The following is a 22263-nucleotide window of genomic DNA, read 5'->3' on the forward strand; positions in this document are numbered from 1 at the left end:
ACGGAATAAGATTTTGGTATCCAAAATGTTCTGGTTTGTTTGTAGTCCAAATAGAAGCAACAAATAACATTCTAGCAGGCTTTGGTCGAATGCAGGTAAACAGATCACATGAAGGGCAAAAGATGCTATCTTCTGACGATGATTTCTTACATCTCAAGTTACTAGGTCTTGGCTCAGATATCCACGAGCTGCACCGGATCCCCCAAAAATTAGCCCCTTCTCCTCCAGAGGCTTATCTGTCGTCAGACCTATAAGCCTGGTCTGAATATAACTGCATTAAGCCTGTGTCTTAAATGTTTTAGAGCATTTCAATGGAAGTGCAGTGCTAGGCAACAGCTTGGGTGCATGCTTATTTGCCATGTTTGTCGCCTGTAATTGCATTCGCTCATGCCAAAAATGTTAATTATGGAGCACCTGGGAAATATGGAATATTTGAGGAGTTTAAAAAAAATACCTTCTTGGAGAGAGTGACTTTGTAGCCCTGACCCAGCTTGTCTTTCAGGTGGAAGGGGGACCCGCAACATTTTAAACCTCCTCTCTCCAGGAAGGCGATGCGGTCACTCAGTACTTCAGCTTCATCCAGGTGGTGGGTGGACATAATGATGGTGCGATCTGGTAGGACAAACACATAAAACAGCCTGCGTTATTTCTGTATGCATCATTAAGTAATTCCCTGACCCATAACTACATCTCAAATAGAAGATAAAGGGAACTGTGTCAATACATAAACATGAAAATCCAGTGATTCAATGTCATAAAACGCACACGGTGAGATGATCTATACCAGCCAATATAATCCGTTAAACTTTGTGGGAGTTTCAAGATTTTCAGATGGGTGAAAGAAGTACACAGAGGCAATATTTAGATGTATTTTGGCAAAGTTGTTTTCCTTATTTTCCTATCCCAGTCAGTACACACTGGCCTTTTATGTCTAGCTACAGACACCCACATGTTTGCAACAACACACATCCAAATAAACAGCCAAAACCAGACATCACAAAGACAAAGTCAGACACAAGCTGTGCTGTGCACATACAAATCATCAGAGGAAGAGCAAGTCATGAAGGAAGTTTATTTTGAAATAAATTCCCCTGGCATCAAAATCTCGCTAACATCTGAGACAGGGCCAATTACACAGGATATTTTTTTCCACAGCTACAATTACATGACATTTAGCAGTCTCCTTGCCGTTGCTGCTGCTACCCCAAGACAGCCTGAAGAAAAAAATACTGGATTTATTTTAGCCTAATTACATGCCAAATGTAAAGACAGAAACCTGAGAAGAGGAAATCCCTCCAGGACCAGCTCCAGGTTCCTGCTCTTCTACCCCACCCCCACCCCCTGGATGGCCTGTGCCATGTGAGTGCGTATAATACAGAATGTGACTTTTTAATTGGTATTTTTGGACAAGGATGAAACTTATTATTAATTAAAAACAATGTCTAAACATGACGCAATGTGATTAATTCCACATGTATTATTGTGAAACACCGCAGATGTCCTACACTGACTAGCTTTTAATGTTACATATTGACTGGGGGTTAAATAAGCATGTAAATAAATATTTATATGCCACATTTAAGATCAACCACAAGTGCACATAAAATAAAAATCAAACAAATTATAAAAGAACAACATAAAACCAGTTATAAGATGTTGAAATCCTAGCCGACACGAGCAAGTTTTTCCACATCTTTTTAAAATGTGACACAGCCTCAGTTGATTTGACCTGATGCTAAGGGACCGTTTGTTCCACAAAAGCATGAACCCCTTTTAACTTGGATTGGATTGGGGACTTGTTTGATAAGATTTGGTTTGAGGTTTTGATGCAGAATAAGGAGTTTCAAGATCATAAATATATAGCCGAGACAAATCACAAGGGGGTTTAAAAAGTAATCAGGAAGTTGAATTCTAAAACAAATAGGGAATCCATGTAATTCAGCCAGAGCTGGTGAGATATGCTCTCTGAGTCTCGTGTTTGACTGAAGCATTGCTGCTGCATTATGCACCAACTGAAGATGGTTAATTGAAGTAAGTACATAATGAATTGCAGTAGTCGAGGCGAGAGGAAATGAAGGCGTGTGTAAGTTTCTCAACAATGTTTTTGTGAAGTGGCTGGTCTGTCTGGCAACAATTCTGATTTATATGAATAATTCAAGACTTCTAGAATTCTGGCTGAATATTTTAAGCCAGTGGTTAGGGGCCATCTAGTCTTTGATGGCAGCAAGGCAGCAGTGCAGTGAATCCAGATTGTTACGATTTTCAGCACTAAACTGAAGTGACAAATAATATGGCCAAGAGTTCGCAGAGGACAGACAGATTCAAACTGAACAAAAGTATCGAGCCTGGCAGAATCCCACATGACATAAAGGGAGAGAAAATGTGTTCTGTTCTCTTTTTCTTCTCCTGCTCTATCTATGTATCATTATCATCATTATTAGTGGTAACATTAATAGTGGTGGTGATAGTTATAATAGCAGTAGTGTGTGTGTATGTGTGTGTGTGTGTCTGAGAGACTCACGTTTCTTGTGCTGTATTACAATGTCCCAGATATTTCGCCTGGAGCAGGGATCGACTCCTGTGGTGGGTTCATCCAGAACCACCAAGCGAGAGCCCCCTATGAAAGCGATGGAGATTGACAGCTTCCGCTTCATGCCGCCTGACAGGGTGCCCACCCGCTTGTGTCTGTGAGCATACATGCCCATCTCCTCTAGGATCCTGGTAGGGAAGTCAATGAAGAGCATTTAACGTGGAGCTCATGTTCCATACTTTGTGTGCATTTCAATCCACTTCCTGAGTTATACATCCATCAGTTCCATCAGTAACCCAGCGGGGGTTGCTGAACTACTGTGGAGAGGTACAGTCTCTTGCCTTTAAATTATGGCTTGTCATGCAGATAACCTCCAGATACAGTCTCATAATGAATCTGGGGGTTCAACCTATAGTTTTATGATGCCACAGAATAAAAAAAAATACATATTTACAGCTCTTGCTCCCGTATGTTTATCCAAAAGAATGCAAATTAACAAAAAAAAGATATAATATTTTTTTTTTTAATCAGGAAAATGTGAGCCTGAAACCGGGATAAAATGTATCCTAGCAGGTTCAGAAACACTCTCTTTCCTGACCTGCATTTAATGGCTGTAGAAGTGTTGGATACATTTCACAGCTCCCGAGATGCTAAAGTGGGGGCTAATTTCAAGGATCACAAATGTTTTATCCTAATCACAGATCAGAATTAATGCAGCAATGCCTATCCACACCTGTAACTTACCCTATTTCATTTTTATTGGAGGAACACGACACTGGCTGAACTATAGATACCTTTTCATGATGTCTTAAGTATAAATATATTCAATGTCATTGTTACATCACAGAAAGACACATTATGAACTTGAGCATGCAACCTGTAATGAATAAATGGTCACTCACGTGCGGATTTGTTCATGCAGTTCCCTGCTTGACCAGTGTGGGGCCTTGATATGGCCGTACAGCAGCAAGTGCTCATTGGCGGTCATGTGGTCAAAGAGGACGTCGTATTGCATGCACACCCCTAGCACTCTGCGAACATCTTCAATATTGGACTGCATGTCTTTGCCATAAACCTCGATGGATCCCGAAGATGGGGCGAAAAGGCCAGTCAGGAGAGACCTAAGCAAAAAGTATGATCATATATTTTGTGAGTTAATTTTTTGGATTATTTCACGTTTAATATTTGGGGAAAAATTATAAAATTCCAATTTAAAATCAGCCAGTTTTTCAATAATTTTTTCTGACCTTACCTTCTCCCACCTGGGACATCAAACGCTCAAAATGCCCTTTCATTAGCTATTTTATTGAAATTTCTCCCGAGCACTTTCCTCAATTATGATTTGTTGGTCCTAGGAATATTGTCTGTCATGAATCTATTCTTGGCTCAGGTTGTTTTTGAAATAGTTGAGTCTTATTCTGCTGATGCACTCATGCCCTGGGTAAGAACATTAGCAAAATTTGTCACATTCAAAAATGTAAATTTAAGTGCTCCCGTTGATGAAGACCTGTCAGGCGAATCTCCACCACGGTGCATTTGCTGTGCCAGATTTGGACAGAACAATACCCCTGTCAGCAGGAGACCCTTTTAAAGGGATGCACAAATCAAATCTAAAAGAACTTCATGCAGTACAGGAATGGTCATAAATTATGCATTTGTAGTCATCTTACAACATGCCGAAACAGTAAAAATGCAGAAAATAAATGTGCCACACATACATGGTGGTTGTCTTGCCGGCTCCGTTGTGACCAAGCAGTGAGGTGACATGGCCCTCGTAGAAGGAAATGTTAAGGTTTTCGATAGCTACTCGGTCGCCATAGATCTTGCTGAGACCATGAAGGGCAACACCCACTGGGAGCTCTGAGAAATCCTCCCCGGCCTGAGAAGAAAGAGTGCTCTGGCCTAAGAGAAACATGGAGACAGAAGCAACCTGTAAATCAAACTCACAGGGGACGGGAACTAAATGAAGAGTGAGGGTGAAATATGAGTGAGGTGTTGGCAGTCTGAAAAAAAATGACATGAAAGTAAAGACATCATGTTATTGCTACAAAACACTGGAGGAGACAGCATTGCTTATTGCTAGACGGTACCACTTCCTTATTTCCCCTGTACCTTTTCCCTTGTCGTTGGAGAAGACAGGCTGGTTTTTCTGCATGATGTTGGTGAAGAGGAGTCCTCTGCCCACACTGTTTGTCTTAATGCAACAGCACAGGTTGCCCCAGAAGGAGGCTTTGAAGGGGAAGTACCACGGGACAGCAATGCCGTACTTTCCTGATGGGTAATAAAGAGTGCAAATATTATGACGCTTATGCTAATGCTGTGATCAACCTTTAAGAACGGCTGACCTGATTACACTGTTAGACCTGCGAAAGTAGAATCCAACAAATTATAGCTAAGCCTAAGAAACTGTCTGATATTCAAAATGAATACAGACCAGCTATACAATCAGATTAAACCCTCTAGCTAGATTAATGAGAGCTCAATCGGATCAATCGAGACAAGTTAATACTAGAAATGTTCTTTTTTAAATATTTCCTAAGTATCAGGACACCTTGAATCAAGATCAATCTGCTTGATGTTTTAAAGACGCGTATGATTTGACAGTTTACCTGGGAAGACCATGCGGACGTAAACCCCGAGGAGGAAGTAGATGATGGAGTCGATGAGGATCAGCCAGCACAGCCAACCGAACGAAGCTGTGTCTCCAGCCACGGGCGAGGTGTACGAGTTGCTCCATTGAATGCCTGAAGAAGCAAACAGAAGATTTAATCCCACTGACTCAAGCAACTTGCACGTCAAAGAGATATTGCTGGATGCAAATCAGATGTCTACATGCACATACCTTCTCCTTGGGACTCATAGCGAGAGACATATTGACTTGCATAACTGAAACAGGTCGGGGAAAACAAACCCTGTCGAAAATTGAGAGACAAATTAGACAGGATATAGAAAAAGATCAGCAAAAAAGTACATAAGAAATACCCCTTCTATTTGTAGACAATGCCTTTCTATAAAACCCTCCCTTTCATGCTCTTGACAACCTTGTGTAGTATGAAGTGATACACTAAAAGCCCTTCTCAAGATGATACGAAGACTTGTGATGTTATGTATGACCTCCACTTACTGACAACACGAATAACGAAAAACGAATGGAGTATGTGTCATGTAAAGGTACTCATGTCTTAAAATATAATATAACTTATGTCTTATGTAAGAAGGAAAGGAAACTGTGCAGAAACATTTGCACACTTTCAGTTTACTATTAAGGCAAAATGAGAAATATAAATAAAACCGCACAATGGAAAACAACTTGAGGCAAAAGCCTCCATTTATGTGGACTATTTCATAGAGTAACTGTCTTTTTGAGGCTGCAGTCAAACATTTTGAATCATATTGTTGGTAATATGGTTTTCTTCACTGGATGAGAGTAAATAACAATTTGGAATCAAATTAAATGACATTGTGTCGCTCCTTATCTCTCCATTAAATTCTCACTATCTTCCAGAGCAAATAACAGGATTTAGTGTCATTACATATCACAGTCCTAATTTTAGTTTAATATATATGAGTCACGACAGAGGAGGTTCCTCACCAGAGCGCTCTTCTGGAAAAAGGTGAGCTTTGTCTCCACAGCCACAACCACAATGAAGGGGAAGAAGCAGAGGATGTAAAGGAGGCTGCCACTAAGGCCGGCGATGTATGTCTTGTCAAAGAAGGAGCTGACCAGGTAACTGAAGGACAGAATGCTCAAAGCATAGTCGCAGAGGTACAAGAAAAGGAGGAAGCCGTCGCTGTGGGGCAGAATCTTCCCATACTTGAGCAGCAGTGTGAGGAAAAAGACGGTCACTATCAAGTAGGTGGCGCACTCCACGAACCAAGCAAAGAAGTGGCTCAGCGGGTTGACTCCCATCATTTTCATGTACTGCAAGAAAAAAGAACAGAAACGCCAGTAAACAATAGGGTTTCAGGGCTTGTTTACAGCACGGGCTAGGGGAGGAAGAGTTAACATTTGTTGCTGTGTTCGAATCGCAGAAAGGAAGGCTCTTCTTATCACACCGTCAACTGTTTATCAGAAATAATTTGTCATTGAATGTGTACTTTAAAAAAAAGAAAAGCAAAAAGAAATAGACAGTATCATTACAGGGCATCTTAGAAACCAAGAAGTCAGTGTTCAATGCAGTAGTACAGTGGCAGGTTTGATAAACACTACCTCATGCAGCCTCAGCTCTCTCTCATGCACCAGTTTCTTCACAAAATCAGCCACGAACAGCACCCAGGCTATCATCAGCATGAGTGGGAAGACAAAAGAGATGGCCTCCAGGTACCTGGGGAATGCAGAGGTGCCAACCGTCAGTCATATTTCTAGAAAACCTTAATGTCCAATCACTGTCAACAACAGCGGATGAAAAACCCTGTCATTCTCGTCACTCGCTTGACAGAGAGACAGGCGTGCGGAGTGGAAGAGCAATATTGATGGGGTTTTTTTGACAGCTGTGTTCTGATACTCTTATTATTTAAGGAAAACAAATGCCTCTCTATTTCATTACTTTTTTTTTTTTATCATATCTGGGGTCTGAAACATAGGAATTGAGTGCTTGCTGTTTTCATACTACACAGCTATATATCACAGCTCATGTCAGAAATTCTGTTGCCCAGTAATAAATCAGAACATCGGCGAGGCGCGTTTTATCATATCTTATAGTTGATCAGAAGGCAGCCAGCCAGAGACAGTGGTCCGCTGGTCCTCAGATGAGACATCAGCATTAAAGCACAAACATAAGCATTACGGTCAACCATGATATATTGGAAACAATGTAGTGTATTGATGCACAAGTTAATGCAAAGCCAATTTTTTCCGTTGGATGTATATTATAAAGATGAGAGGCGTTCCTGAATAGCCTGAAGGGTGTTTGAGTGTCGGTCTTCAAAATGAATCCACAATGAAAGTGAATATTCATGCATGTGGTGCAGACCCAATTATAATGTGAAATGTTCCTGTGGATAACTACATACTGTCACTCCCAAGTGGCAAATGAACAATGAGAGAGCATGCATTATTCCATATCAATGCCTGAACTTCCCTTCCCCTCAGCTTTCACGTTTCTATGCATGCGTCCATACAGGGACATGTTTAGACTGCATGCCTGTGTCTGTGTGTGCGTGTGTTCGTTTGCATGTGTGAGTGTGCATCCATGTATTCACGGCACTCACTCATCTCGGAGGTGGCAGGGATAGGGGAAGGGCTGCAGCTGGACGGCTGTCTCTGTGACTCTTTGTCCAGTCTGCGTCTCAATGATAGCCCGATCGATGTTTTCCTGCAGGTAGATAAAGCCCCGGTTGTAGCGCAGCGTCTGCCTGGCCGAGATGTGGCTGTCTTTATAAAAATAGGGCTCCCGGACTCGGTCAGTACGCATGACATTGTCCATGTGCATGCGGATAGTGTAGCTGACTTTAGGAGGCAGGGAGGATGCGGAGGGGGAAGACCTGGCCTGGCGCTTCCCATCGTCTTTGGGAAGCTTGAAGATGACACCTTAAAGAAAGATTGCATTCCAGTTCACTGCATGCACTTTATATGTAAAAATGCAAAGACTAGACTAGCCCTTATGTTCCTTGTTCTAGATAAACTGTTGCCGAGTCAGATCCCCTGAGAAGCATCCTCATCTCAACTCATTATTAACAGAAAAGACCACTTTAGAGGAAGTAGCATCGATTAAAAGATGTAAAGGAGTATCTGTTTGATGAGGTTGATGTTTTGCCTCTGTCACAGGCTGGGCTTTAATTCATTAAACCTTGGTGTAATCTTACCCACAAACTCTAACACAGAAATAGTACTGTAAAAGTGGGGAAGATGAATCAATATCAGAAATCATTGCATGCTGCACTGTCTTAATGAACCCCGAGGATTGAAAGAGTCTGCTCTTTTCACATAAAACCTGCCCATTATACCCAATATTTACTCACTTGCGTAGAGATCACGGTTTTTGGCGAGGTCCTGAGCTACAGTGTTGAGCTCGTCGGCAGAGTCGTAGCCACGGTAACGGTCAAACTTAATGCAGGAGGAGATGTTCACCATCAGGTTGGACAAGGTAGTGATCTGATCCATGATGTGTTTGTTTTTCTCCAGCATGATAGTCATGTTAGCTTTGCGGGGTGGGGGAAACAGACATTTAGAGATTTACTGACAGGGTTAAAGCAACTCCAGGTGATCCCATTAATATCATGAACTGTTTTATGTTAACTGGGATAGAAATAAGGCTTTACAATACAAGGTAATGTCAATACCCACATATCAATGTCAGACCTTGTGGGAAAAAAATAGCATCAAGGGGGGATGCCCCTTATTTGCCCTCTACATACATATGTAGAAATGAATGCAATGCTTCCTATAAACCTAAGCAGCAGGCCTGTTTTCTGATAGTGTGTATATTTTACAGGCAATAAGTGAGGGAAGAATATAAGGGTAAGCCTGGTATCTGCAGCTTACAAAAGTAAGACCTTCAAATGCTCACTCACAGAAGTTGCTGAGCGTCTCCTTCATACTGCCGACATTGATGTCTGTCTGCGTCTGAATGAAATTCTCAACAAAGGAATTGCCGAGGGAATTCTGACAGGAGGGGAGAGAGAGTGGAAGACACGATGCACAACATCAATATTCGGCTGCTGAAACTCGTTGCAGACCACTGCAAATTTTATCTCCAGAATTTCAGCGAGCCGACAGCAAGCCAGCGAGAATAATTGGATATACAGGAGACGGTTCTGAGTTTTCATACCTGCAGCATTGGTAAAGTGTGGCTAAGTATTTCGGTAGACTTTATTATGTAGTTGGCGGACCCGATCCAGTCCTCGGAGTACTTCCTCAGATTTGCGAACTCCTGCAAGGTGCCGTTGGCCTGGACAAGGACAGGACAAGGACGAGAACACGTGAAATAGCTGGGCATCAGCAAGATTTCCTAACCCGCTGTGTATGAGGCTGTTTCAGTCTGTGAAGGCAACAGTATACTGAAAACAAAATCAAACCTGCTCAAAATAGAACCACAGCAGAAGATGGTGGTGCATACAAATATGTGAATACTTCCCGCAACACTGTGTTTCTTGTTGCAGTCGGGGTGCATGAAGACTACACAGGTAACTATGGCTTAGAAGAAGTAGAAATAGAAGTGACAAAACCTTTCGGAGGATTTAGAATATAAAGATGAATGTGCTAACCCAGAGAAAAAATTAAGCATTTATTGTATACCTTCTCCATTATGGCCCTGGTGACAGGTGTGTCAGGGCTGTACAGAATGTGTCCCATCAGCATTGGTTTGAGGAAGGCCCAGGCGATGGCACCTCCGGTGGTATTGACCATGTCCAAGTACATGCTCATGCAGAAGGGACCTACACAAGGTGAGAAAAAGAGGAGAACCATCAAACATACAATATTCACAGGGGTGAATTTTTGAGAATCACTGTTGATTGAAGAAATGTTTATTGAAGCTGGTATTATTTTATTATTATTTTTTTGTCATTATCAACAAATCCAATGAAAAGACCAACAATGCATACATCAGTCTCTTAAAGGTGTGGTTGGTAACGTTGGAGAAATCAGCAAGCGAAAGCTGCATTTTGAAAGTATCCAACCGAAAAACCCAGACAGGTGTTGCCAAATCTATAACAATGAAAGAAGCTAACAGCGCTTACTCCAAAAAGCCGTTAAATCTAGCAAGAATGTTGCCAAGTTGGCAACACTGACAGTCCCCTGAAGCTCCCTTCAGGCCTCAAACAATGAACGTGGCCATTGTCAGTATTCACAGCTGTCAAGGCAGCAGCTTGTGAAGGACAAATTGCCCAAATAAACGCTGAAGAAAGGTGTCTTGCCCGAAACAGCCATATGGTAATACTGAAAAGTCGACTTGGTGTGCTGGCCTCGTCTTTTCCTTTAATAAGATAATGCTAACCATGAATGCTTTTGACCACCGAATACAATACAATTCAGTTTGCAAAAGTGCGCCCTCCTCTGTACATACTGGAATTTGGTGGAATCTTGAACCTCTCGATCATCTCCTCCCTCTGGTGTTGGTCGGTGAAGGAGGAGTTTGACTCCGACATGACGGGGAGATTGGAGATTCCAAGCACAGCCAGGATACCTTTATTGCACAAAACTCGAGAGAGGGTGACAAACGTAGCTTTGCTACGAATGGTGGACCTCTGTCCCCTCACCATCTAGGGGTAAAACATATAGAATATTTTAATACTTTATGATTTACATGTATTCAAAATGTGTCATGCAAATGGGAATAAAAAAGTGGAGGCCCAGGTTCAAAAAGCGTTTAAAACAACAAGTTTCCTGCTCCAGTTTTGTGTATGGAGTATGATCACAGGGATAATTTGAGCAGTGAAACTGCATTTGTTACTTTTAGCTAAATCTAGTGAACACACACACATAGACAAACACATGAATACATTGTAGGTAACGCACTGAACAGGAGCAAAGACTACATACTTGGTGAAATTCCCTGTTGGCCATCAGGTTAAGGTCTTGGACGGAGTGCATATAGGTTTGAAGCTGATCAACAGCAGGCAGAATCATGTTCATCACATTGGTTATAACCTCAGCCATATGGAGTAAGACTCCCACCATGCTCTGCAGTTCTTCAGACAAAACCATCTGAAAGACAGGGAACAACGTTCAAACATGTTTCTCACATTTTTAAACTTTCTTTTGGCATTTTAAGATTAAAGGGGAAAAAAGAAGAAAACAGGGGATATGAGCCACACATTGGAACAGACAGGGACTTTGAAACCAGCTAGACTGTAGGTTACATTTGTAGAGTATGTAGACCATTTTACCAGCATCTTATATATTGATCAAAGTGTTAAGGAAAGGGTTGATTTCTGACAGGGCCTGTAATTCTGATTGCATTAATTCTAAGTCTTTCCATTTGGTTGAATAGTCTGCATTGCACCAGCACATCAGTGGTCTGAACTGGACAGCAATGAAATGGTCCCATAAATGTCTGGATTCTTTTTTGTATGTATGCATGTAGGTTTTTTACAAGAGACTCTGCTGAATTCAGCCTTACTCTGTAGATGACTTTCTCCATGTTGAGATGGCGAGCTATCAGCAGTGAAAAGCTGTACCACTGTTCGACAGACATTGAGCAGAAGGTCTTCATGGCAACATCCGTCTCTATCATTTTCATGGCTGCATTGGAGTTGCAGTGACGCAGGTTCAACAACCAGGACAGGATCTGTTTTAAGTATTAAGAGAGTATGGAAACAATTAATGCTGGAAACAGCAGAACAAGAGAAATTACAACAACTGAAAGACATTAACATCAACTGATACCAGATTCCTAGGTTTTATATATAGAAATGGCTCCCAAATCCCTGTGCTAGTGTGGCAACCTGCTGGATTTGACTTCATTGTTCGGGGACAAGTCGGCCCTGCTGTTCTGGATGCTTGGCAAGAATGTGATGTGTGGTATAGAACAGTGAAAAGACTTGTGCCATCCAGGCCTTTTTTCAGGTTGCTCATTATGGAAATGTGTGTGCTCCTATTGAAGTATATGTCACATAGCTCAGCAATTGTACAACCACATCTACTGTTGTTATTTTACCTGTGCAGTGTGCAGAGAGTGTGTGAATGTGTTGCCACCAGCAGGTAAAATATTTTAAATATTTCTTATGTTGCACAAGTACTAACTAGGAAAAGACAATATACTTTTGTTCCACTAAGTCATGTCTGCTCTGGAGAAATAGTCCACGATCAGTGACCAGCTGCTGACTGATTTCAACAAGGCTTGCCATTCTGTATCCATTCTTCTATTAAGGCAACAGTTAATTTTTTTAGCCTGATATATACGGTATTAAATGAACAAACTGGCTTTACAAAATGAAACTTCTGCGCCACTGGCTGTAGCACCAGCATTAGGCACAATATATTGGCTACAGGGGCCTAAAAAACAACACAGTGATTCGAGTGCCGGGTGCAGACATGTGTCTTCAAGAGAATACAACAAGGACCTTGTTCCACACTATACACTTTATGTAGACACATAGTGAGGATGTCCCTGGCTCACCTCTAAATTGTTGTTTGGTACCGTGGTTCCCATCAGGAGATGGAGAGCAGCTGGATCAAAATTCATGTGTTGTTGAACATCCATAATGAAGGCTGTTTTATTCCTCAGCATCTCACCGACTGTCACCGGTCCTGGGAAATGGAATAAAATAAGAGCATGCTGAAAAGTAGATTTTTCATTATGACACTGATGCAGGGTATTGTTTTTGTCTTTTCATACAGAACCTGTATATCTAGTTTTACCCCTATAATGATGGGAATTCTACAAAAACAGAATTGATTCCGTTTCCATTGTATTCTTCAAGTAGGTGCCATAATGTACTATTGTATCCCGATTGTATTGCCTGCGATATCTGTAAATATCTGTTTTATACGTAAAATACAATATTTGAAAAGAGCTGCACTTGGTTGCTTTTTTGGCAGAGTGGACAGCGCTGAATGACATCGATTGTTTTCTTAGCCAGCCAATCACAATTATGGATAAGTTGGTTGAATGTTCACTAGAACAGCAATCATGCACAAAGAGAGGGTGGAGAAATGGGCAAAGTGGTGTCATCAGACATGAGTGAGCGACAGGTGAGCTGAAATGAATCTGTTGCTATGGAAACAAGGTTTGGCATCCACTGTATTCTACTGAAAGCAAACCAGGCATCATACTTTTAATACAAAAGTCACCACATCCCTAAATCAGATATTTTTTTCATTTTAGATTCAATACTTCCAAAATGTATATATACTGTATATGCAATATTTACAAATGGACCGTCTTTATATCGTTTTGATTATAATTTCTTCTTTTCTCATATATGTATGCCTTTATTCTATATTCATGACAAGCCAGCCAAGAAATGATATACTAAACCCCAAAAGCAAAACAACAATCTGTTTAGTGGAAAAAGCTGAAAATTAAGGGAATATCTGTTGATCTACTGTAACACAGTGGGGTAGTTGTATCTATTCAGAATATGTTATTATGAAATACAGCAACTGTTGTGGTATAGAGAAATGTCTCACCTGGTGAAGTGACGTTAATGTTGAAAGAGCTCAGGCTGCTGGTGTTAAAGCCCAAACCTCGACTCAACACAGAGGACCTGTAAACACAAATACAGACACACACACATGAATGCACTTAAAACAGGAAATACAAAAAAATAGTTCTTAAGAGGGATCTCTGCCTTTATTAAAAAAAATAAAATGCTGCCAGGCACCCTGCAGGCTAAATGGGCTGAGGTCGGGAAAAAATCTGTTAAACCAACACAAAGAAACGTTGCCTTTTGGCCCCGAATGGCAGCAAGAGTTACCGTCTGATTTCACAGACTTCAATACTGTGAAATACAGGGAGGTCTGTAAAGTGCAACAGCCTGAACTACTCTGTATCTGCCAAATTATATTAAAAAAATAAAAATAAAAGAGGGGAAAAGAACTAGACAATGGTGAGAGCAGTGTTCTCTGTACAAAGTGCTGCTCATTGCTGTGAAAACCCTGGAACGGTTTTATTTTAATGAGTAAGACATTGCTGTACCAGTTAGACTGGACATTGTAGGTTTCAGGGTCTCCAATGATGGTCTGGAAGATGGCATCGGTCAGAGAGGTCATGTTCGTCATCAAATTCTCCACCAGGACGTGCAGGCTGGGCAGTAAGGTTTGACACAGCTGACCAGGCTCAATGGAGAGGGCCGACAGCAGCTGACGCAGAGACTCTGTTTCCTCCAAGGTGCACACCTACAGTAAATCAGTCACGTAAGCACCAAGTAAGTTTCTGGCCAAATCGCAAAAACAAACACATGCAATAGATCGGTTGGTTGGACTTTGTTGCCCACTGTAGCATTTTAGTACTTAGGATTAGAGCATATAGAAAAAAAAACTCCAATCCCCCTAAAGAATTTGATTTGTTTCTTCTTAATTCTTTCTTTTTCTGACAAGTTGTACTAGACAGTTCTTTTCAGGCTTTCCCTTTGGGTCTGGGCAAAACACTGAATACTTGCAATTTATGATTTATACTTTTTTTTTTTGGCAATGGACACAAAAAAAAGCTTTTCACTGTAAACACAAAAAAATCCATGTTGTTTGCACTTTTATCAAAGTCTCAACAGTGGCATTGTTGTTGTTGCTTTTGTTGCCTATTCATGTCCATGTTGCATGTATATTTGATAACACTGTAGGGACACCTTTATCGTAGGAACATAAAGTATTTATGAGTGGATCTTAACTCATTATTGTCACGATTAGGGCAGCTGTGGCTCAGAGGCCGCATGCCGAAGTGTCCTCGGGCAAGATACTGAACCCCAAATTGCCCCTGGCTCCTCTGCCATCAGTTAATGAATGTGTGCAGGTCCATAAACATGATGTATAATTTCAGCAATATATAAAATCATTTAAATTCCAAGTACTTCTAATTAAAATGGTGCTTATTGAAATACTTAATGACAGTAGTTTTCTGACATTGTGAAACACTATTTTACATATATTGATGAATGTTGCACGTGTGAGAGTGGCAGGGTGAATGCAGAGACCTTGGATTCCAGGTGGCCGAGTTGCTCTTTGAATCGCGGGTCTGTCAGGTTGATTTGGAGGAGCTTGCCGACTATTTGGATGGCCTCTTGCATGAGCATTAGGTTCTCTGTGAAGGGAGGCAGAGTGAACCAGAGGGTGAAAAAATGAGGGTAAGCGAGAGGTTATTAGACTTAGACAGGAAGATGGGACAGGAAAGGGAAAAGAAGGCAATAAGGTCTGCGAGGTGACAAAATAACATGACATCCCACTGGGTTTCATTACGACTCGCACCATTACGAGGCAGCGGCGTCAGCCAGCGAGCAGCAAATGATGTGCTTAAAGTGAAGCCCTGTGTGGGAATGATGGGGCCACGAGGGCAGGAGATCCTAGCTGCTGTCGTGTATTAAAACACATCTGACAAGCCCAAAGAAAGGCGTCACCTCAGGCAGCAAGATGCAATGACAGAATATTTAATTAGGCCAAAATTAGACAATGGTGATGTTTAATCTCAGGGTGCTCAACACCTAGAGGCCTTTGCAATTACAACAGTTCACTCCGGATGTGTGTGTGTGTGAAGAATAGGAGTGGGGTTGCGGAGAAGTGAAGCTAAGGCTGCTTACAAAGTAATTCTATGCACTAAAAACATTATCACACGAACACAGATGCCAATTAAAAGGAGGTCATAGATGTCCACTTGTGTGAGTGCGAGGGGAGACGTTTAGCGCGAGCGGACAGGATAAGTGATTGAATTCTACTTTGCTAATGAGATTTAAAAAGGTGCTGAGTGGCTTTCTGCTGGAGAAGGGCCATATGGCCTTGGGCTCTTTGGGAGCTCAAGCTAAGCTGATGTGAAGCCTTATTCTTCATATCTCCAGAATGAATTATGCCGCACCATAATCGTGTATACAATAACAACAGCACTAACAAAACGCTTGATGGTCTTCCAATCGTCCCGTAATAGCTATGAAGGTCAGGGAAAAAGGGGGGGGGGGGAGCACTTTTCCATGCTGTGTGACTTTTTTTTAATGGCACAGGCTGGCGGACTGTGCTTATACATGCACACTGTCACAGCAGGTATGTAAACACAAGCTGCAGCATCAGTGGGAGCTCCACAGTACAGCAACAATTAAGACTTAGTGGGAGGGGGATTCACTGAGGAGTCAGTAGGTTAAGTTCATTTGGAACTAAAAGCATAAAACATCATTCATTTGGGGATTCTCCTTTGAACTACTACTAATGAGTACACATTTTAAAGCTACCCTTGGTCAGAGAAGCCTTACTGTCCAGACTGAGTCAGGGAGACAGTAGATCTCAACTCTTAAGTTACCTTGAGATTCACTGGCAAGCGCTCTGGTGATATTTTTAAGCACTGAGGAGAATGGAAAGCCAGCGGGAAGCATATCTGCAGCATTCGTCAGAAGATCCATTGATGGCCTGAAGAAGATTAAACAAAAACAGTTTAGGTAACAGGCCAAGAATGCAACATAATGGTGAGAAACAAGGTAAGGCGAGATTCAAAGCAGTTGTTTTTAGATGTGGGGGAAAAATTCCTATCTGAGGCAAGATACTGAATATACACATCAAAAAACGGCAAAAAGTGCTTTTTTTTCATACTCCTAAAGCCATATTTGGGAAGGTGCAAATAAGACTTACATCTGAAACGCCCCAGGAAGAGTGAAGAAGGAGAGCGCCTCAAGAGCAGCATCAATGGTCTGTTCTCGTGGGGCATTAAAGTCCCACGGCATGTTGCTTGTAGCTCCTTTCATCACAACGCTCAGATTGGGATTGGCGAGGAACATGTTGACTGTCTCCATAATTTCTGTTGCAGTAGCAGGGACAGAGATGGCTTTGAACATGGAATGGTAGTCAATGTTCAACAGGTCCATGAAATCATCCATGGGTTCCCTTGCCAGCATCATCGGGGCCTCTCGTCTGTGGCGGACCCTCGTCATATGGTTACCAGCTGTCATATCTGGCTGAAAGATACCCGGGCGGTAGTCCATGGGGTTCAAAATACCACTGGTGCTCACAAACTGCCTCAGCATTGCAATTATGTTTCCAGCTAAGTCTTCAAACTGCTCCATGTTTGCCGGCATGTCCATACTCATCTGGGTCAGAACAGACATAAGAGGCCTGAGGATGTCAAAGATTTTGGGCAGAGCCTGAGTCAGCAGATCCAGTCCAGAAGCCTGAGTCGAAGCCAGCCATGCAGACATCGCGGACACCTTCTGCACAATCATGCTTGAGCCGTTGTTTGCCAGACATTGCTCCAAGGCTTGGTAAACCATCGGCACATTCCCAAATATCTTCATGTCAATCACCACTTTGACAGCTTCCCTCATCATGTGGTTAAGAGATGTCTCAGAAACATTTCCCCACATCATGGGGAAGACGGCGTCTGACATGATGTTCGCTGAGGATAGGAAGATCATTGCTGCTTCTCTGAAAAGGTCCTGGGATTGGTTGCTGTCTTGAATGAGATGGTTAAGTGCTTTCTCTATAGCTTCGATGTAAGGCTGGACGGATGGGGCAACACCGACCAGCTCATGTGAGACCATTTTGAAGGAAGACAAACTGAAGGGGAGGGAAGAAATTCAATGAATGTCAAGGTTGTTCTATAGATATAGTCTCATGTCAATATGAATTACAAAAAGAATGTAGATGATTGTAAGACGTAACGCGCTTCTGTGGACAATGGACTAATTCTCACCTACTTCTTTCATGCAATGCAAACTAAGAGCTTTACACAGTGATTCCATAGAATTCTCATTTCTCAGCTTTGACCAAAAGTAATATTTCTTCATTATCTTGCTTTATACTTATTCACACAGTTTTCCCATTTCATCCTTGAAAATAGTCTGTGGAGTCTTTCCGCTATGATCAATGATCTATAACTCATGCAGTCAGACCAGATGGGTTCCTTGTGATATGCAAAATGTGATCCTTATCGCCGTGCCCGGCTCATTATTGCAGCTGGTGTATAAAGAGAAATCAATTTTAAAAGGATGTCTCAGCTAGCTGAATCATGGTTAAGCTGCTATCTGTGCAGGCCCGCGTATTTCTAGGAAGAATCGCATTAAGTGAATCAAGTTGAATGCAAATGTGATCACTCCAATTCCTGTAATTAAGTATGAGTCAAATTGACCGAATTGGTGCATTGTGGATGATGTTGAACCAACAAATGGAGAGGTGAGTTCATGCATCTATGAGTCAGTCTGTGTCGATGAGTCTTTCTAGTTATGCAACCATCTCTTGACAGAATTTAATGGAGATTTCTACAGTCAGATAAAACATTGTTAATCAGAATGATCAGTGGGTTCTTTGTGTGTGTGTGCCTGCGCTACATTTTGATATGATTGCATCATTGTCCTCATATCCTTTGGCTTCAGTGTGGTCTGGTCTGCCTGATCTTCTTAGTTAAAAGAATGCTGTGATCCGGGGGTGGGGTGGGGGGGTATGCTATGATGGATTTTTCTTCATATGACTTTTGAATGTTACAAAGACGATATTGCTTTTTCATTCTAATGAACTGATGCAACAAATGCATGGGGTTCAATGTGATGTCTCATTCATAATTTTTAATAATTAAGTGGATGCTGTATTCAATACAAATAAACTTGTGTTCAAAAGTGTTTGGGACTTTCCTCCAAAGCACAGTAAATTGTGACCAGTGAAGGGCACATCTTGTTAACAAATACATCATCTTCTCGTCACTGTAAATACTCACCTGTTTTGCAACTGCATGTCGTAGAACTGCTTGCGCCAGTGAAGCTCGGCCTCACGGCTCAGAGGCTGACCTGCGAGCTTCGAGAACTGGCTGAGGAGAGCCTCAATGAGCTTCTCCATCACAAATGAGCTGTTAATGTTGACTTGGTAGAATGATTTTAAAGCCTTGACAGTCCTGGCAGATGCGGCACTCACAGTCATTTGTCCCACACCCATGTGCTGTACAGAAAACATACAGCAGAGATGGACTGTTAGCAATGTGGCAGCTTGGTTGCATGTCAACACTGCCACCAAGTGGTGAAACTGGTCATTGTATTTGAATAAAAAAATTTGACATCAGAATATAATATTTCAGTCTGGTTTGTGAAACAAATTTAAAATACAATATCCTTCCATCAAATTAGATTTTAATTTGCCATGCATCTACTCACACTCATGTTCATGTGGGTGTAGAGTGCCTGGGCTGCAGCATAGGCCTCAAAAACTGGCTGCACGCTGACGTTACACCACATAGCCATGGTGGTGTTGCTTAACCATGCTGACTTTCTCACCGGCTCCCATGCCTTGAGAACTTCACTGCACTTCAAACTGCCATTAGCCTAAAGGGAAGGAGTCAACGTCATCATGTTTCATATACATTGTTGAAAACCAGTTCAGTTTGCAAGACTGAGATGGGAACAGAACAAAATGTCAGTGGGACAAAGGGCAGAGGCACAATGGATATATTATTATCTCTCACAGTTTACATAGAAGCAAAGAAAAGGGCAGAAGTCTCACATATCATATCATGGCTTCTCTCAGACTGACACATGCTGTAAATTCAGATACAATGTACCTGCATGAACACTGGGTCAGCTATTGTTATAGACTGTAACAAGGTTCCCTCTAAGGTATACCCAAGACAATAGTGCTCTCCTATATTATACTATCTTCCATTGTATGGATTAGAGCCTATTTGATACCGGCATTTTTTAGGCTGAAAATAATAGTTAGTGTAATAGTACATTTTGAACTGTAGACTGAAGAAAATTTAATGAGCATTAATTATTCATTTAAAGTAACAGGTTGACATTTTGGCAAATACGCCTTTTTTGCTTTCTTGCCGAGAGATGAGAAGGTCGGTGTCTGCGCAGTAAAACCTCAACTACAAGGGTTGTATTTCATCTGCCCTTTGATCCATGCATTTTTTTAAGAACACAGAGCGGCCTAAAGAAAACACTTTCAATTATAAGATCATGATTATAATTTATATAATTATAAATTCTGATTCATTTTGCCTGTGTATGATGATAAAGAACTACATGTCAAAACCCTCACCACTGATTTCTTACCACTAACTGAGGTACATTTATTGTCATTCAAAGTACTAACCAGCCAAGTCATATGCACATAGGATTTGAGTTCTGGTATGACAAATCAGGTTGGAATTGGTAACCTCCCCCTCCGCCAAGCTCTTACATCAGTTGAGTGTTTGGAAACTTTTGGCAAATTATGTGTGGCATCAAGATGAGGCATAGATATAGTTACATTGCAATAATGCATGAAGATTTACCGATACAGTAGCTAAAATCTCACGGCACACTCTCACGCACATTCGACAAATAAGTGCCAGCAAATGACTGTGAAGAGACGCAAACACAACAATACAGTCTGTACAAAGGCTGTCAAGGAGAGGAGTATGAGTCTAACCTGCTCAGCTAGCTGCACCGTGCGTTCAATCGAAAGCGGCACTCTTTCTGAGACCTCAGACAAGTTGAAATGGCTGGTGTTCACAGACTGTGCGATTTCTCTGATCAGGGTCACCACCGGCATCTGAAGGCTTGTTATCAACACTGGGAGAAAGAAAAGACAGGGTGTTTGACCAAAATGCATGGTTTACAAAAAAAAGCTATGTATAGATAAGCAGATTGTTATGAAATGTAACAGGAGACAATTTTGAACAGTGAAAGGCATAACCAAACCAAGTTTACAGCTAGTATTTCTGTGTAATGTATTGGACGTGGGAAAGAATTCTTCCTTCTGTCAATGATTTGTTCCTTCTTGTTGTGTAACAGTGACATTTCTGGATCAGCAAACTAGTCTAACCCTTTCCTGGCTACATCTGTAAGACAACAGTCTTGCTGATCAGTAGTGTCCTCACCGTTCTGTGCTTGTATGTTGATCACCGCATTTCCTATGATTTTCTCAAACTGTGGGATAACAGATAGCTCTGTTCCATTGAGGGTCGACAGCAGGGCCTGTAGTATCATTTCAAGCCTGTTGAGCAATCACAGTGGCAAACAGCATTTTTATTATGAAATTCAAAGATATAGAAACAAACAAAACATGCAACTCAATAATACCCTGCTCTCAAATGACAAACATGTTTGGTTTGTTTCCATTACAAGAGGTTATGAAACATACTTGTCCCACGTGTGTTGGTCTGCCTTCCCAGACATCACCTGCTCCAAGACTGGAACAAGATGAGCAAAGCCCCCCAGAGATGGAGTGGTTGTATGTGGGCCTGGGCCTCCCATGACAAGTGGCCAAATCTTGCTCAACAGTTTGCCCATCTGACAACAAAACAAATGGGGGAAAAAATGTCATGTACAGATTTTATGTTCATCCAAAACCTCAACTAAAGGAGTTGTGTTTCATGTGCCCGTTGATCCATCGAATATTATATATGAACCTTGAGTTCAGGTCAAATAATTAAAGACATATGATAAGATCATGTTTTTTGTTTTGGTTCCTCTGTCCATGATGGTGAATGATGTGTTTAAATACCTGCAGAAGTGTGTTTTAGAACTGGATAATGGCCAATAGTAACAGAAAAAGGACTGAGGTGTTTTATCAGCATTGTTCATTTAATATAACATCATGGTTAACTTGCAGACCTTTCAAAAGATTAATTTTACATACTGAACTTCATTGAAAGTAGAAGAAAAAAACAAACATAATGAACTTCTCATATATACGTATGTGACAATGATTTAAGTCTTACCTGGCCAAACATCATGGGCAAATGTTCTACTGATGCGCTCTCAAAACTTGCCCAGAGACTCATGTTGCCTGAAATCACAAGAAATATTGTTCACAAAGACCTCAACTTCAGTCAAACATACAAATATAGGCTTAAACGTAAAGCGTCTTATTCTTACAGACAGCAACAACAGTTTATGACTTTGATCTACAGCTCTTAGGCTGTCTGGCATCAACGCTTGAATAATGAAGTGCATAATGCGACCTCCACTCCATCAGAGTTCATCAGGATTCAACATACTGTCCACCTACAGTGACACAGAGAAGCTGACTTGCCTCGGCCTGACTCCAAGATAATGTGGGTGATGTTAATGAGGACAGCGACATAGGCCTGGGCTGTGCTGTTTGCCGGTAGGATGCTGTAGACCATGTTCATCTCATCCAGAATCCTTGAAAAACAAAGCACATCTGGAGTTCACATCAGAAAGGGTCT

The 22263-nt window shown here is 41.5% G+C and overlaps 1 protein-coding gene across 1 annotated transcript in view; it reads right to left on the bottom strand.

The window, feature by feature from the left end:
- abca12 (ATP-binding cassette, sub-family A (ABC1), member 12) overlaps positions 1–22263 on the bottom strand; it is a 60967-nt gene that overhangs the window by 20022 nt on the left and 18682 nt on the right. Inside the window, exons 20-49 of the mRNA XM_084023788.1 lie at positions 22107–22219; positions 21793–21860; positions 21213–21361; positions 20950–21065; positions 20499–20641; positions 19241–19408; positions 18811–19028; positions 16737–17657; positions 16411–16517; positions 15104–15210; positions 14113–14312; positions 13605–13681; positions 12592–12722; positions 11593–11760; positions 11013–11177; positions 10537–10732; positions 9768–9907; positions 9301–9420; positions 9044–9134; positions 8492–8671; positions 7742–8060; positions 6741–6855; positions 6123–6452; positions 5373–5442; positions 5140–5274; positions 4643–4801; positions 4249–4432; positions 3433–3651; positions 2522–2718; positions 455–612 (exon numbers count right to left, since the gene is read on the bottom strand). Of these exons, the coding sequence (XP_083879914.1) occupies positions 455–612; positions 2522–2718; positions 3433–3651; positions 4249–4432; positions 4643–4801; positions 5140–5274; positions 5373–5442; positions 6123–6452; positions 6741–6855; positions 7742–8060; positions 8492–8671; positions 9044–9134; positions 9301–9420; positions 9768–9907; positions 10537–10732; positions 11013–11177; positions 11593–11760; positions 12592–12722; positions 13605–13681; positions 14113–14312; positions 15104–15210; positions 16411–16517; positions 16737–17657; positions 18811–19028; positions 19241–19408; positions 20499–20641; positions 20950–21065; positions 21213–21361; positions 21793–21860; positions 22107–22219 (5464 nt within the window). The remainder of the gene's footprint in view (positions 1–454; positions 613–2521; positions 2719–3432; positions 3652–4248; positions 4433–4642; positions 4802–5139; positions 5275–5372; positions 5443–6122; positions 6453–6740; positions 6856–7741; positions 8061–8491; positions 8672–9043; positions 9135–9300; positions 9421–9767; positions 9908–10536; positions 10733–11012; positions 11178–11592; positions 11761–12591; positions 12723–13604; positions 13682–14112; positions 14313–15103; positions 15211–16410; positions 16518–16736; positions 17658–18810; positions 19029–19240; positions 19409–20498; positions 20642–20949; positions 21066–21212; positions 21362–21792; positions 21861–22106; positions 22220–22263) is intronic.

The sequence above is a fragment of the Eutrigla gurnardus genome, assembly GCF_963514095.1.
Source record: "Eutrigla gurnardus genome assembly, chromosome: 12".
Taxonomy (NCBI): Eukaryota; Metazoa; Chordata; class Actinopteri; order Perciformes; family Triglidae; genus Eutrigla; species Eutrigla gurnardus.